Source organism: Rhamphochromis sp. 'chilingali', assembly GCF_963969265.1.
Source record: "Rhamphochromis sp. 'chilingali' genome assembly, chromosome: 6".
Classification (NCBI taxonomy): domain Eukaryota; kingdom Metazoa; phylum Chordata; class Actinopteri; order Cichliformes; family Cichlidae; genus Rhamphochromis; species Rhamphochromis sp. 'chilingali'.
This window is the reverse complement of record NC_137933.1, coordinates 31959445-31976199: the sequence shown is the minus strand read 5'-3', so window position 1 is coordinate 31976199 and position 16755 is coordinate 31959445. Positions and strand designations below refer to the sequence as shown.

Genomic DNA, 16755 nt, shown 5'->3' with positions numbered 1-16755 from the left:
TAACAGCTGTGGATAGATTATATTTTATATTATATTTTCTTTGTTTTCTGATGATGCTGACTTAACTATATTGGACTGACTGTCCAATAAAGTGCATGCAGTATATACTGCACTGAATGGTTAATTAGTCCACTTTTACATGCAGTATTGAAAGAAGGTTTTACACAGAAACATGTAAAACTCTGAATATTGTTTCCAGGTGTGAGGAAAGTGTTTTGAGAGCCTTGCTGAGGGAACTGGTAGTGTTACCAATTGGAATAAACAAACATGCAAATATTCTAATATAAGGAATCATTAATATGTAAATTCATCGGTCACTATCTATGTCTGTTGCATAAAGCAGATTAATAATGACATTCTTCCATATCACAAAATCAACATCAACAAAGCAAATAAAACAACATCTCACAAAACAGGGATGGGCTATGGGCTATTATCACAAAGGTAAACAATACTATGAATAATAGATTATATTAAATGAGCCAATTATTTTCTAGAAATCTTGATTTGATTGGTTAACATGTGCTACAACATTTAAAAGACTAGTCTGAATTACCAATAAACCGCTAGACAAGTGTAAGTGGCCACTTTGAATGAGCAATAAGTGCCCTTGGGTAGCTAATCAATTACTTTAGATGAGCAATTAACGAGTAAACATTTGTGAAAAACATAATTGACAGGAAATATGTCAGCCTGTTTCTCTGTAGCTGTACCTATCCATTACTAATCTGTCACTGAAGGAAAAGGAAGGGGGAAAGAAAATTTTTAACATGCTTTTTAAAGTTCATAAAATCAGGATTGTATTATAATGCAAATCAAATTTCGGGGAATAACTGGGAAAAAAAAGTCCTACTGCTGCTAATACCATTAAATTATACACTTCTGTAATCACCTTGTTATCACCAGTTCTGCAATCATTGATAGACTTTATCAAAAAATTATACCCTTTATACAAAAAAACAACCTTTATGTATTATCCCTTGCATTGCTTGTATTTGCTGCTAATATCCTACCAAATGACAATGTGCACAACTATCGACACATTCTCAGCTTTCTTTCACTCCAGTTTCCCTCATTGTTTAGCAGCTCTTAGGTGTCTGTGTGGGTCTGGCCTCTGTAGAAATTTCTTTCTGTCTTATTTTGCTTGTTGTTTCTAAAGTTTTGTGTTTAGGTTTGCTTACACTCCTGTCTCATTGTCTTTATTTTTTTATCATCTGTGTGCTTACTCTGCTTTGTCCACTTCTCTTGGTTACCCTTATGTATATTAAAGTCTACTGTCTTCTCCTCAGCCTTTATCACCATGCATGTTTATCCTTCTAGTGTGTTTCCCACTCTTATTCTTGCATGTTTGTGGACTTTTTTCATTTCTGAATTGGATCGAAGCAACAAACAAAACATTACCTTTAGTAGCGAATGAGATCCATTCGCTACTAAAGGTGCGTTTTGTGTGTGTTTACTTTGCCTGCCTTCTCAGTCTGCATCTAGGCCCCAATTTCAAGCTTTTTGACAAATAATTTTGTTTTCTCCTGAAGGGTATACTATAAATGTATTTCAACACAACCAAGCTTTCTTTGCCGTAGCTGGCTCGACAAAATTCAAAACCCAGCTGGATATGATGGGTATCATGACAGCGGTTATCAACTTTCTCAGTTAAGCTAGGCTTTTTGCTTCAGGCTCTGTGCTTGCTCACAAGAAAAAGTGCATTTCATGGGTTGCATAACTCTTCTTTCACACAAAATGATCCTTATGAGCGCTGACTGCTCCAATAAGAGACATTAGCAGATGATGATGATAAAATTGTGATGAAAAATCAATAAAGAACATCTAAAATATAACAGTAAAATGCAATCATGTTGCAAATGAGACAAAAGATTAATACTGTATAAAATAGTTTATCTTGGGCTTTAACAATTTAACAATTTACATGAAGAGTGGTAAACATTTAATTCCAGTTTAAAAAAAAAAAAATTATATATATATATATATATATATATATATATATATATATATATATATATATATATATATATATATGTATGTATATTTATCACTGAGCGCACTCTAAATACCACTATATTTTTTTCTTTTTTTTTTACATCTGCACATTAGAGCTCTGAAATGTCAAACTTTAATCAATTTAAAGATACATTTTTACCATCCCATAGCCCATAACTTTAGTTTGTCAGCAGATCAAAGTGAAATTAATTTGCCAAGCCATTAATATCACTTTGTAGCACACCCCTCTGTTATTGTGTTGTTTTGTTCTGAATGTTGTGTTTTATGAAATACAGCAATGCTGTATGTGGAAAGAAAAGTCGATGACTGCATGTGGGGAAAAAAAGTGTGCCAAATAATGCTTAATTTATGGCACCATGATTGTGTCCATTTCCATATGTATTTGGCTATGGAGAAGGGTTTTCAATCAACCTAAAAGTGCTCCAGTGCAGTCCTCCACAATCTCAACTGCAGATTGCTGGATGTGGGTAGTGCTGTGTATAGGTCGAATGCTGACCAGAACAGGGAAAAGAAAAAGAAGAAAACAGCAGAATCCACCAAGAATGGAAGAAGCACAAAAAACCCATCAAAGATATTACAAATAATTGAACATTGTATGAATATTGCAGACAGTGGCTGCAGTGGACAGTTTCCATTATTTTTATTTCGTTTTTGTCTCTGTGGCTGGCTGATGGACCAAGAACAGCACAAGCAAGAGTATCATACTTTTGACACAACCCCTATCTGACAACAGACACTGTTTGTAGCTCTTCACAGACTGCCACAGATGTCCAGTGCACTAGCACTGCTGAACCATAATTTCCTGTTTAGGCGGCACATGGATGGTGCCAGTGTGTGGGGGGCTTTTTTCAGTGGCGTTGTTTTGAAATTGCAACCAAATTGCAAGCATCCAAAAATGATTTACAATAATTTGTGTTATCCCCGGGTGAAAACAAAAATTTGCCAAGCACAATACAATTCATTCTTTCGTTATTTGTGTGTGTGTGTGTTTTTATTTTATTTATTTATTAACCTATTAATTAAAAAAATGTACATTTTACCACATTAGGGCCACCATACCTTTTAGGACCATACGATCTGCACACACTTGGACTTGGAAGTACTCAGTCAAACCATGTATTTATCCTGAAATACTGTAACGTGGCAAGAAAAGTCGATGAGTTCACGGAAAAAAGGTACGACACTAAATGGTTAACTGGGGGATGGGGGTCAGCATGACATCACTGCTGGACGAAGCAGCAAGGAGTGGTTTCTGTGAAGAGCTCCCCGTCCCAAATCAATGGAACATACCCAAACACTCAGGAAAAACGCCCTCTAGTTTTATCCAGCGTCAAAACAAAGTGTTATAGCCGTGCTTTGCTCTAAGACGAATGAACTGCTCTGGAAAATCACACCGCCAGCGCTGAACAGAGAAAAGAGTCGCCTCCGCTGGAGGGTTGGTGGTTTTCAAGTTTCTCCCTCTTGTCATGGTAAGCATTTATACATAGTGTTTGGGGGCAAAAGCACCAGCTAACCGGCATGTTTTGTTTGTATCATAGTGAAAAAGCTAACGGGAAACTTAGGTTATTTTAAAAGACGAGCAACAGCTGGGGAGAAGGGAAACTCCACGAAGTCGGACCAGGGAGGCGCTATGGCTGACTTAAACAGGCTTAGTCTGCTCTGTTCACCGGGTCTAGAGACACGTCTGGTACAGATGTTTGTAGCTTACCTTTTAAACAAGTCGTGGGCCTACTAAGCTAGACCGTATACTCTATCAAAAATGGAGCTAAAAAGCTCATATTTATGAATTAAACGGACTGCGCCCTCGTTTGATAGAAAGTGAGCATTGCATTTAACGGTAGTTCCAAATAAAGTAACATTCATAAAGAAGCTGCTTACTACTGCAATATCTTCCTCCAGTTTCCTCATATTTTCTTTCTTTGTGTTTTTGATTGAGCTGTGGCGATGGAGGCCCGTGTTATATTACCGTTACTAGATTCAAACAAACTACATGTGGGGTAAATAGTACCCTGGTAGTACTAAAAAGTCCTACCAGACTGATAATTTGATATATCTAACCTAAAATCACACAAACAAGCTATGCAGGCTAAAGGTTTGAATATTAAGAACACATATACTTTATTTACTTTGAATACAGTTTAACACCCCTGTTATAAATTTAAATAAAGGCTAAAGTTTTTTTGTGCGAGGTCTCTTTACACTCAAATATTTCCTCCATTAACTGTTATAACTGTTAACTGCTGTTTCAGCCGCTGTTCTGCTTCAGTACAGATCTCTTATGTGATTTTTATGAGACTTGTATGTGTTTACTTTTGTAAACTAGAACCAAATCAGACAAATCAAATCTCAATATGCGGGGGATAAAAATGCTTGCACGCATAAAGTGGCAAACCAGGTTATCCTAGATTACATTGGTCACCAATCTGTACTCTAAGACAGATTGGGGCTTCATATTTCTACCATAGAAAGACAAGGCTTTCTCCTAATCTTTGCTTCTTAATGCAAAACTTGAAGGATAAGTTTTTCTCTAGAGTGAACTTCTTGGATGTCACAGCAGGATGACAGTCAGGAAAGTGAGGTTGCAATAAAATAATTTCCCCCAGGGATCAATAAAGTATTCTGATTCTGATTCTGATTCTGAAGTCGGCATATTTGCTCTTTAAAGAAAACAAGCTTAGAAGGTTGGAAGCCACAGGAATGGTACAAAGAGGATGTTGCCTGCCGTCATCCTGCAATTGTCACTTGATTGTGCAGCTGCGCTTAGCAGGCAGGTAGATCTACCCGTGGGAAGCAGGAGGATGTAGAATTTATCATTCAGGATATTTCTCTCTGAAAACTGATCACTGAAAAAAAAGCAAAGAGCTGGCTAGGGGATGAGCTTATTTAGTCTTTTTTACAGGTGCGCTACCTTCTTTTAGTTCTTGTTTTGCTTCCCCATGCCAATCCACATGCAGCATATATCAAGAATGCCATAAGATAAAAGTTTCTCTAAACTTTGCAGATTACCAAGAGCCAAATATCGATTCATACAGATGTATACCCCTGCCTCATAGCCGTCACTAAATTACATGTTGAACACTAGTATGAGACTCAAGGTGGCGCTGTAGTGAAAACTAAATTCGGCATTCAGTAGTAAAAGTCAAACTTTTATACAGCTCCTTAGCCATAAGCCCTTTTTTAAAGTTTAAGATATGCTTTTCAGTTTGATGAGCGAATTATATGTTATATTATACTTTTATTAGGTAATGCTGTAAATGATTTGACTAAAGGAATCCAGTCATTCCTAAGAGGACTCAGGTAAAATCTAGTTATGCCTCTATATAAATTTCAGGGGCTCTGTTTTTGTCTTTAAGGTTAAAAAAATGTCAGTATTGTGAGTAAGGTGAATGATGGTCCAGATGATTTGAGGAGCTTGGTAACGATGCTTTATGCCAATCAGACATTTCAGTCAGAAAGGTGAGTCAAGATTTAATATCTTGGATTCAAGAGTGTAGTAGTAAAGAAAGAGGACCACTATAACTGAGATTACTTGAAAGAATAGAGTGATGGTACAATGAGCAGGGCAAAATTGTTCATCTTAATGTTCTGTGACATCTCAAGAATCATTTCCCTTTCCCCTGACCTCAATAAGAACTTTAATAGTCCTTAACATATAGTGTCAAAATGATATAAAAGGGCAATTATGACTCAAAAGCTTACAACTAATCACTAAGAGAAATTTGAGCTTTTTTTTTGCTGTCAAGCAAGCTTTTGAACCCCTTTCTTTTTTTCATTTATATGGTCTTATGACAGTGCTGTCAATTAACTATTATAATACCATGAAAATAATTTAAATGTCAAAACCTGAATAAAAAGCTGGCAGTACTTTTTATATATTGATGTAAGATGGTAATGGATAATATTCAACTGCAACTTCCTACAGTTAAGCTTTATTGTATTCTTATATAAAGTTTGTGACATGCAAGTTTAGTTAACGAAATCTTAAATTGAAAAAGGAAAGAAACAAAAGCTGGTAAGGGGTCAGCAATGTGACTCATTCAGTAAAATCTGTTTGATGGCTTCCTGATGTCTGGGCTGCACAGACTGAGTCAGACTGTGGTTTGGTGTGTTGGCAGACTACAGTTCATGCTACCATTAGGAATATATTTAGGTAAAGCTGGAAAAATGCTGGCTACAATACACATCTGCTCTTTTATTCAATGAATATTTATTCTCATTGTTGAGTCTCGCTGCTGTGAAGAATTCAGTGTCTCTAAGGTTAGAAAAATTCACATTGTGATACAGAAAGTCTGGAGTGGAGAGCAGAGCTGTTGTGGAAAATGCGATGAAACAGCACTCCGGCCCACATCCTCTCTGCTGAAGCCATAAATGGAAACTCATGGAAAAAGCTTTGGCTAAGCCATGAGGTGGAGCTACATGATGAAATGATTCATAGCACTAAAACAAAACATTTGATCCATCAGCTGTTTTCCAATTTTGAAATGTGTTTGCACATGCAAAACATAACGCAAAATTTCCAGAACTTGTAGATTTGTATGATCCACCAGAAACTTTTATCACTTGTGGTGAGTGGTAGGGCGTTGCCCAGCTTACAGTCATACCTGGATTTTCAGGGTTTTCATCAAAGCAGTGAATCACACTCAGTGATTGCTATAAATCCTGGATAATCCTCATTCATGTGGTATAAAAGAAAAAAACAAAGCCCTGAGCTAATTTTCTGTGTTTTCAAAGAAGTTGCATCGAGGTAGGACTACCCGGATGTGGCAAAAGCAGTGATTATATTGGTCAGTAATTATCTAGATTATTTAAATACACCAACGTTAACTTTAAAGGGTGTCTTTTTACAAGTGATTTATTCGATCTTTAAAAACTTTGGAGTGAACTTTTAATGAAAAAAGCGAGGGATACTGCGGGAAACAGAGTCATTTGGCCCCTGCCAGCCCACAGTCTCTACTGGGATGTCAGCGGGTGCAGAAAGGGGCAACAAAAGGCAGATTCGCATTGCTCAGGAGAGCTACACGATAGCCAGAGAGAAAGAGATGGAAAGCTGAGGTCAACAACTGATGCTGTGGTCGTACGCCTCCAAAACCAGACCAAATGAGAGACCATGGGAGACGAAAGCAGCTGCAGGCAACCGTTAAGGATCCTTCCACAGTTTCACCTACAGAAGCCTTTTATGACTTTTGCTCCTTCTACCTAGATGTTTTTAACTCGAAGCAATGGGAGTTATCTACAGAATGTACAGTTGTGGTTAGAAGTTTACGTATACTTATCATGGGCATACATTTTTTTAAGTAATTAAAGATGCATGCTGTGCAATCATTTCACTCTGGAAAAAGAATTGGTTCAACAAAATCATTAAAAGCCCCAAATAACCCTTATATTCATGCCCATGATAAGCACATGTCAACTTCTGACCACAAACATATATGAAAAGTTCAGTTTTCCTTGTCCAATTAAGTTATATTTTTTAAATAATTGACCGTTTTTTGTTATTAACATTGTTAACAATGTGAGAATTACTCACGCATGTAGTATTATAATCCACAAAATACCAGTTTCCTTTCTGCTTTAATAGCCAAAATATTGTTCATCAATATTGTTTATCTCAAGAAAGCATTACCTAGAGATTGTGTGTACAATAGTTGCAAAATGTAACAAAAAATGTAACAAAGTGGTGCTTTCTAACTTGTGTGTTTTTTACACTGTTTTACACCACTAGTTCATATTCTGTGGTTGTATCACAGTGACTTTCTTTCTTTGGGGAAAAAACAATAGTCTTCAGTTTTATCCAAGATGCAAAATCAGGGCTTTGTCTCAGCAAATACAGATACAAATAATGACCTTTACCAATCTAGCTGAGATAAGTATCTTATAAATATTTCATGCATAGGAGAGTGGAGGTAGACAAGGAGGAGATAGTTTTGTCTGGCTGTACTTAGTCCTCACAAAGTGTTTCCCTCTGGGGAGTGGAGAAAATGATTTGGCTGCTTCCTGTCAACTTTGAAAGTCCCCATTTGTCATCACAGCTTTACTCGCTCTGAAAAGAAAGAAGCTTTCAGCAGGCCAGAGAAAGGACTGTCTTAGTCACCTTCACGTGTAACTTGGTTTGTCAGTAAAGTTTGTAAATGACAAAATTAATTTGAGATTTTCATATAGCACATATTGTCTTCTCATCTCAAATTCTCTCCACTTGGGAGAACAAGTTAAAGAACGCCAAGACACATTAGTATAAGGCAACCCGTCTGGTTTCAGTAATCCTCCAATCAGCTCATCACCTTATGTTGCTATACTATTGTGTCCTTGTTATAAAAATCTCGGGGCTCCTCATATGTCTGTGTTTTTTCCTCCGCAGCGCTGTGTCTGAAGAAGTTGACCTGCACTTTGAATCCATCCTGAAAGACCATGCTGTCCCTCCTGCTGTCCGCAGTGCTGGCTGTCCAAGCGATGGGTGGGTGTTGCTGCTCCCTCTGCCCTGCTATTAGATTCGAGTGGCTGCGGTGGGAAATGTCATCGCTTGTTAAACAATACACCCTGCAGGGCCTATTAGTCTTTTGCCTTCAAAAGCTTCACTGGGAAAAAACAACCATTCAAATGAGGCTACTCCCAAAAAATAATGTGCCAATAGTTTAAAAGTTATAAACTGTCCCTGTTTAAACCCACATCAACTGAATTGAGTTGTCAGAGAGCAAATTCCTATTTAAACAGATGTCTGGCTAAAGGAGAAAAGGGATATTTTTCAAAGTAATTCTTTTGAGTTTAGTTTTAAAGGGTTACAACTTCATCATATGAGGGTGTTTTGTATTTTCTTTATAATTCAGCTTGTAAAAGAGAACAGCTTTGACCTTTTCCAAGCATGTGAGGAGTGGCGAGAGCTCTGGGCATAGGTAAGGTGCGCTGTGAAAAATGCTAGAAGTTGAGTTTTCCTGCCTTGACTCAAGAAGGGTGATGAGGAAGTCATCGTATTATATTTATAACACCGGGAAGCAGGGTGCTGGTGGTTGATGTTGCAACTGAGGATGCATGACTCGCATACTCAAAAGTTTCACTTCAGTAGAAATGACGCTCAAAGAAAACTTGTCATCATAAAAAAGAAACAAATAGCCTGGGCTGACGTGATGGCATCTCATGACAGTAAATAAAAGAAGGGAATGGCATATGCCGAAAGAAGTATCAACAGTGCATATATTTCAACATCAGCCCTTTCTCAGTTGGTGTGTGGCTGATGCCATGTAAATTTAAATCTCATATTGAGTACCATTCTTCTATATTAATATATAGCCTGAAGAAGGACAAAATCAGTTCGCAAATCCTCAAAGTTCACAAAGAACTTTTATCGTCCAAAATGCCATCATTTAAAGAGCTTTTTTTTGCCTTTTCTGCTCTCCGGTTGAGCTGACACAACCTCCTATCGGCCATCAGTGGCACATTACAATTTTGACTCAGTGGACCTAAGTGTCTTCAGTGGTTCATTAGGGACCCATTCTCTCCCAGCACAAATGGGCCTGCGGCCTGCTCATTACTGGCTGTATAGCATCCACTGCCTAACTCGCTTCCCTCAGTGGGAGGGAAGAGGAGGAGGTGTCAGGGACTGATGGAGCTCTTTAACTCACGGGTAATGGGCTATATTGTAGCTCACACAATGATTCACTTTCTGCTAACTGGAGCACTAAGTGAATTAGTTGGAGTCTAGTTTGATACTACAGTCTGCCTATGTAACACCGTATCATATTACAAAAGTCTCATATTTTGTGGACATTATTTAAACTATTATTATCACCACTTCCTGTAGCTTTAGAGAGCTTCTGCTGGCACACACAGAAACCTACAGACTTGTGCATTTAACTGAGCATCTATTTATATGTGTGGACGGCTGTGCTGATATGATCCAGGGTCTCCGAGGTCTCTAACTCCCTCGCTGGGATTACTTGCTGTAATCTTTGTTGTACTCAACCATGTCATTTCTTGATAATTCCTGCAAGTTCCCATATCAGCAGACGTGATTTTACTTTGTGGGCTTTGCCAAAACACTTTGTGAGAATGGTATGTTTTGGGGTAAAAAAAAAGAAAAAGAAATAAGGCATATGACAGCACTGTCATCCCAGCATAGTAACTTTGTCTCTGTAGCTCCCAGCTGTATCCTGACTCAGGAGTCAGATGATGGATTATTCTCAGTAAAATCTCTCCCTGATGTTACTCATACAGCACTGCACAGCTGTTGCCTCCAGAGCTAGGATGAGCCTTGTCTGTAGGTGGATGTTGTTTTTCTCTATTTAGGAAGCAGGAGAGAGAAAAGATTGCCACCCTGCTCAGAATTGGCTTTGACCCCTGACCTTAAGTGTTACTTAATTTTTTTTAACACACTCATTATAACGTATTGTGGTTACAGGTGTCTGCAAAATGCAAAATAAATTGCAGATCTGTGTACAGTAATGCCTGAGCCACAACAGTTAGCTGAGTACAGTAACAGTCTTGGCTTGCAGCACACAGCAGTGTCAGCCTGTTGCAGAGCTAACAGGGGGCTGTCTAGCTAATTGCTTGTTGTTGTCATACTCTGTGTTCAGTTAGCACAGTCACTAGGCTGCCAGAGCTCGCTGTGGGCAGCTCTTAGAAACCAAACAATGAAAGAGAATCGCATCCATGCAAATGTAGAATTGAAAACCAGACACGATTTTTACTCTCAGTGATGGCAACTGTAAGGTAATTCAAATTAACTAGCATAATTGGATAGATTGCATCTAGTAAAGTAGTCGCCAGGCACAGATTATGGCAGGGCCCCAGAGCGTGAAAATAGCCCGCTCATGCCTTCATCTCTAGTGTACTTTTTAAAGGTCTGCTAACTATGAATACCCTCTTCCTTCCCTCCTTTTCTCTTCACAGCAATTGATTCTGCAGAGAGGGGACACTTTAGCCTGTGCACAAATTCAATTTAGGGTTATTACCCTGTATCAGTGATGTTTTTGCTAATTTGATTGTGTCCAGTAAAGTATCCTTTTAAAAACAATCGAGGACAGGCTCAACAAAGATTGGTTTCGCTGCAGTGCATACATAATGACGAGTCTCTGTTGGCTTGCCTCTGTCTCACTGTTTCCCAGCTCTTCTTTTCTTACAGTGCACTTATTGAAATAGAGTGCATTACCCAACAAGCACCTCATGATTATTTCAACAAGTCTTAAAAATGCTGGCTTGTGGATCGTTAAAAAATTGATACAGGTAATATGCCGAGATTGCAGTTCTGGAGGGGAAGAGAGGCCTGAAGCCATATGTGGGCCTGCTGTGTGTCTAGTAGGCTTTGATGAATGTGTTGAACGGATGCTGATCTGTGCTTGGGAAGTGTCACAGCTACTACTGGCTTGCTGCGAAAGCATCCCAGCAGCTGACAGAGGGAGACCCCTGCTTGCCTGGTGTTGCGTCTGACACACGGCGGTGGTGACGTCAGGTGCTGTGGGGATAAAACTCTGCCTCTGTCTTTTGTCGTGATGTGTCGGGTTGTTTCATGTTCAACTCCAACAACAAACACCTATCAAACTGAATTTGCATGCGTGATCTGCATTGTTTAGTTACATTTTTTGGTCTGAAAAAACCCAACCACAATTGTGAGATATGTACAAGAAACTTCTTCAGTACCCCTTCTTTGGTAGATGTTGCACATTACTACAGCAAAATCTACTTCATAGTACATTTTGAGGTCTCATTGCAATTATTTTGTCGTAGGAGCCAATTTTGAGTTTCAGTTTCTTGCCTAACTGCGTGACATTTGAATCCCTTTCAGATACCTCGTAGTGACAAATATTTGAAATTATAGCCTTCCCCTACTTTGGATTAATTTTCAGCTTCTTCAGCCACTGTTGGCGTTACTAAAACATTTGAAGAGTATGAGAAATTATCAGCTCTAGATTCATCATCAAATAACAGTTCTTACTAACAATTTGTGACCTAGTGGAGCATTAACAAGTAAATGAATTCGTTTTTCACCTTTTGTAATTGGAAACAAACTGCAGCACTTATTTTTGTTAGGCTTTAAATATTAGAAATCATGTTCACTTTACTAATATCTGACCCCATGACCCTACTGCTACCTTCAGGCGCTCTCATGTACACCATCTCTTCACTAGTTTTTCTGTCTCCTGTTCATCAAAGGCTCTCTGTCCCTCCAGCTTGTAAGCCAGAGGCTTGCCTTTATCTGCCCACTGTTCTTTAGCCAACACCATCTGACTGCCGAAATCCGTTAACGAGTTATTGACGGGATATGAGATGACATACTTCTATGAAGAAACAAAGGCAGAAAAAACACAGGTAGAGAACAAGTAAGAGATGAATGAGAAAAAGGAAAATAGAGCAATGATAATTCCTGTTGTGATTTATGATATTTTTTGAGAATAAGCTCTCGGTCCTCAGTGATTTCTATCCATATCATACTTACTATGCACATGCTCCCATCACTCAGTTAATGTTTTCCAAATGCATTTTTTTTTTTCAAATAGGAGTGTTATGGACATGCACATCTGCTCTGACACCATGAAATCAAAAGCTAGTGTTCCCCTCAGACTTATACAGGGATTGGTAATATCATAAGAGTAATCGGTATGAAAGGGCTTGCAGATCCTTTGAGCAAAATCCTTTGATGTTCAGGTAGAGCGTAATGTGTAGAATAGAAATGTGCTGAGCTACAGTTACATTCATCAACAGAGGGGGGCACTATTGTAAAAGCATTTTTCTCCTGCGTCTCTCCCTGCCCAACCAAAACCCACTGTCGGTGCAGTCTGTTAGTATTGCACCTTACGTACCGGTTTGCTTTGCTGTGTCAATATTGCCCCAGCAATTTCCCCTCCAGTGCTTGTGCTTGATGTTCCTTATGTATTAAATCATATTAGCACTTGTTGTATCATGTTTCAGCAGGGCTGTACCTTTTAAACATGCACTTACTGTGTTAAACACTCATTGTGCAAATAGCTCCATTCCCTGTTAGTGAATTGATGCCATTATTAGCTTTATGAAGTGGGACAGAATGGAATGAAATTAACTCTAATTGGAGAAAAGACACTTTTTTGTAGTGCTAAAAAATGATTATTGAACTGAGTGTTAAAAATATATTTTTTTGTAGTGGACATTGATGATAAAGACTGGAGGTATCTTTGTAGATTACTGCAGAAACTCCTGATTTGAATAATGGTGTGTGTGTGTGTGTGTGTGTGTGTGTGTGTGTGTGTGTGTGTGTGTGTGTGTGTGTGTGTGTGTCAAGGACATTGGAAGGGGCCCGGGTAGTGATGTAGCACTGTGTATACATGTGTGTGTTTGTGTCTGTGGCTGATGGAACCTCTCTGCTCCAGAGCAACTTTGTAACAGTGTCTCCATTGTAGTGTCAGGGTACCTCATGTCCAAATCCTCTGACAGTGTGATGCTGTGGAGCTGTCAGCAGTCATACAGGTGTGGAATATCAATGTGCTGTCTGGCCTTTGGGTGTCTGTTTCTGCATGAAGTTGTGTCTCTGTCTCTATATGTGTATATGTCAGTAGGATTGTGTTTATGGACCTGGATTTTGTTTAAAATTGCATTCATAGAGATAACACTGATACATTTCATCAATACTAACACTTTATGTAGCCTTTCCCTTTTCCAACAAAGCATAGTAGTGATCTACTGCAATATACACATTTGTACAGCACTTGTTACTCCTACTGCACAATACTGTTTGTGCAAAACCTTTCAGCTCTTTGAAAGACAGCAGGAATGGCATAACCATCTTTTTATTTTTTAAATCTTGTAGTAACATCCATGCAGAACTGACCCTTTTTGGCATCAGCACAGTTTGTTTTTCCAAGCATTTTTTTTCCAGAAGGGATCAGATTTTGCAACGATCAACAGTTTGATTAAACTCATGACTAGGGATGGGTACCGGTATCGTTCTGACATAAACGGTAGTAACCAGACCGAAAAGCAGCGCACATTTCGGTGCTTTATTTCGGTGCTTTATTTTCCTGAGATGTCATACACTTTGAATTCTAGCCAATCATTTTACGTTTCCGAGGATAGTAGGCGGGCCCAGGTACGTACGTTCTTTTAGAGCAGAGCTACAGATTAAAAATGCCCAAGGCGAAGCAGTCAAAAGTCAGGCTGTACTTCATAGCAAAATATGCAAACTCAGCAGCCTGCAACAAGTGCTTTAAGCTGATACTGTGATACTGTCAAAGGAGGTAACACCTCAAATCCGATGAAACACCTGGCGACGCATAGCGTTTTTTTTAAAAGCCGAAAAATGCGCCGTATTTGATAGCTTGCTGCGAGACCTCACACCGAGCACATCCACTCCAGGTGGGTTGCCTGTTATCGGACCCGGAGTTAGCAACATCCCCCAAAAACCCGAAGAGGAGAGTCCTGGCCCCTAGCCCTGCCAGTGTAGCAGAAATGATGAAGGCAGCAGCAGCCGTTCTTCTCTGCGTGAGTAGCTTAATGTTGTTCGTGTGTAATTTACGTTGAGTAGGTTAACCACGTTATTACATTAATGCATGCAAGGTGAACTAGCAAACACTGTCGTAGTTACATGCGGCTGTCTTCTTGTTTGATGGCAGATGCTCCCTTCACCCTGGCCAAAAAGGCTAAAATGACCAAAGAAAAAGTGGAAAACAGCTAAACATGAGAGGTTTTTAGACAAAGTTGGTGTTTTTTCCATTGTTTAAGCACTGCTTCCAGACAAGAGTGATACCATATATGCCCTCTAGCTGCAGAAAAGGCTAACATTGTTATCTTTTTACAAAAAAAACAGCTGAACATGAGAGGTTTTTGGACCAATTTTGTGTTCTCCATTCTTTAAGCACCGGTTTGAGCACCGTTTAAGCACCGGCACCGTTTCAAAAGTACCGGTTTGGCACCGGTATCGGATAAAACCTAAACGATACCCATCCCTACTTAGGACCACTGGAACATGATGACTCTGAGAAGGCTAGAGATTAAAGCTAGGTGGCGTGGAGGCTGAGCAGGTGGCTCATATGCCGTAAGGCTGTTGCAGATGCCTGGGTTTGAATCTGCCAAGAGCCATTTTCTGTGTCTTTCCTCTGTTTTCTTTCTAAGCTTTCTGCTCATAATAAAAGCTAAAACACCCCAAAGAATACTTAAAGCTGATCAAAAGAGTGAATGCAGCCTTTGAGACATAGTGTATTGTTGCTATTGGAAACTTTTCTCAAGTTTTCACTAATATATTAGTTTATTTAATTATCAAAAATTCTTCCATTTGTAGATTTGAAATCTAGTTGTAAAGAGATTTCATGTCAGTTAGATTACAGTTGTGAAGTGATTCACAGCAGGTAATAACAATCAATAACAATGCAAGATAAGAGTGTTATTGTCCAGGTCTTCATCTGTACTTCAGTATGTTCCAGAAAGAACATATGGTAGTAGCTTGTCCCTTGCACTCTTGCTCTACTTAAATTTTTGTTTACCTCTGTTTGTTGGAAAAGGCTTGGTTTTTATCTTAATTCTGCAGTACTATGATCTAGCAGCAGAAAACTAATGGATGCTTCGCTTTAGACCAGTAACCACTACCTAACTTGCCTCTTCTTCCTTCTCCCTGGTTGTATTCTGTATTGGTGCATGCTTGTCTGCAACAGGATATTCTTCTCATTTTTGCACCTTTTTAAACTGTCCTTGTCCCACACACATGTCCAAGCTCATTTGGAAGTCTGTCTTATCCTTTTCTCTCTTGCTGTAATAGTGTATGTGCATGGTCTTGTTTGCAGCTGAATGTGCTTGTACATTTTATCCCTTTGTTGACTCACTTTTGGAGCTGTGGGATAAAAAAAAGTTGATGTTGAAATGAGTAAATTGCATGACGCATGTGAAGCATGTGAGTGAGTGACAGGAGGAAAGTGATGACAGGACATCTTTCCAGTTTTGTTTTGTTTTTTGTTTTTTTAATATATTTGGTTTTGAGCGTTTTACTTTAAATATTGCAAATTGTCTCTAATACAACTTTTTGTCTGCTGTTTGGGCTGGACAGCTTGCCAGAGTACAAAGCTGCCACAAGTATAAAGCTAACTCAAGCTCAATGGCACTATACTTTCCCTTCTTTCATGATATTTAAAGCTGGTAGTATAAATTGTACATAGTCAGTTTTTTTTATTCACTCTATACAAGGAGTAAGGAGTATTTTCTGGTTTCACTAATGTCACAGCAGACTCTATTACTATATCAGTGCCCTGGAAACATGGCTTTCCAATACTAGTTACTCATTCCACCGTTTAAGTATACTTGGTTAAGAGGCTCTTTCTTGTTTCTTCTTATTTAATCTTCATATATCTGGTTATTTCTAACGTTAATCATTTAATCCAGATGTTGTTTGTACAGTTACATATACAGAAGTACGTAAGTACATCAAGGTTAAAAATAATTTGTTGAAAATTACACAAACTCAGCGACTGATTTTGTTTAACTGTAAATCCAGCACATAACACAGTAATTGAGGTGTGCACATCAGACTTGTCGAAATGAAAGCCTATCGTAATAACTAGATTGACTGTTGAAGGCCTACAGTCACAGCTCGGTAATCCAACGCGAACACATACTGCATCTGTAAATGCATGTGGGTGAACACATGCACACTCACCTGTCGGTATCTGTCAGTTTGATGCGAGGCATCTGTGGGTTTTATTTACCAACAGACTTGTGCTTTACCCTGTGAGCAGCCCCAGTATAACAGTTCAGATTCACCTTTGCTGTCTTCTTGCATATCACACTGTCTCTCAG

General features: G+C 38.8%; 1 protein-coding gene across 1 annotated transcript in view; it reads left to right on the top strand.

Annotated features, from left to right (window-relative positions):
- The first annotated feature begins 3230 nt into the window (after window positions 1-3230).
- Window positions 3231-16755, top strand: part of cd276 (CD276 molecule) — a 71718-nt gene continuing 58193 nt past the window's right edge. Inside the window, exons 1-2 of the mRNA XM_080884204.1 lie at window positions 3231-3485; window positions 8372-8467. Of these exons, the coding sequence (XP_080740330.1) occupies window positions 8422-8467 (46 nt within the window). The 5' untranslated portion in view covers window positions 3231-3485; window positions 8372-8421. The remainder of the gene's footprint in view (window positions 3486-8371; window positions 8468-16755) is intronic.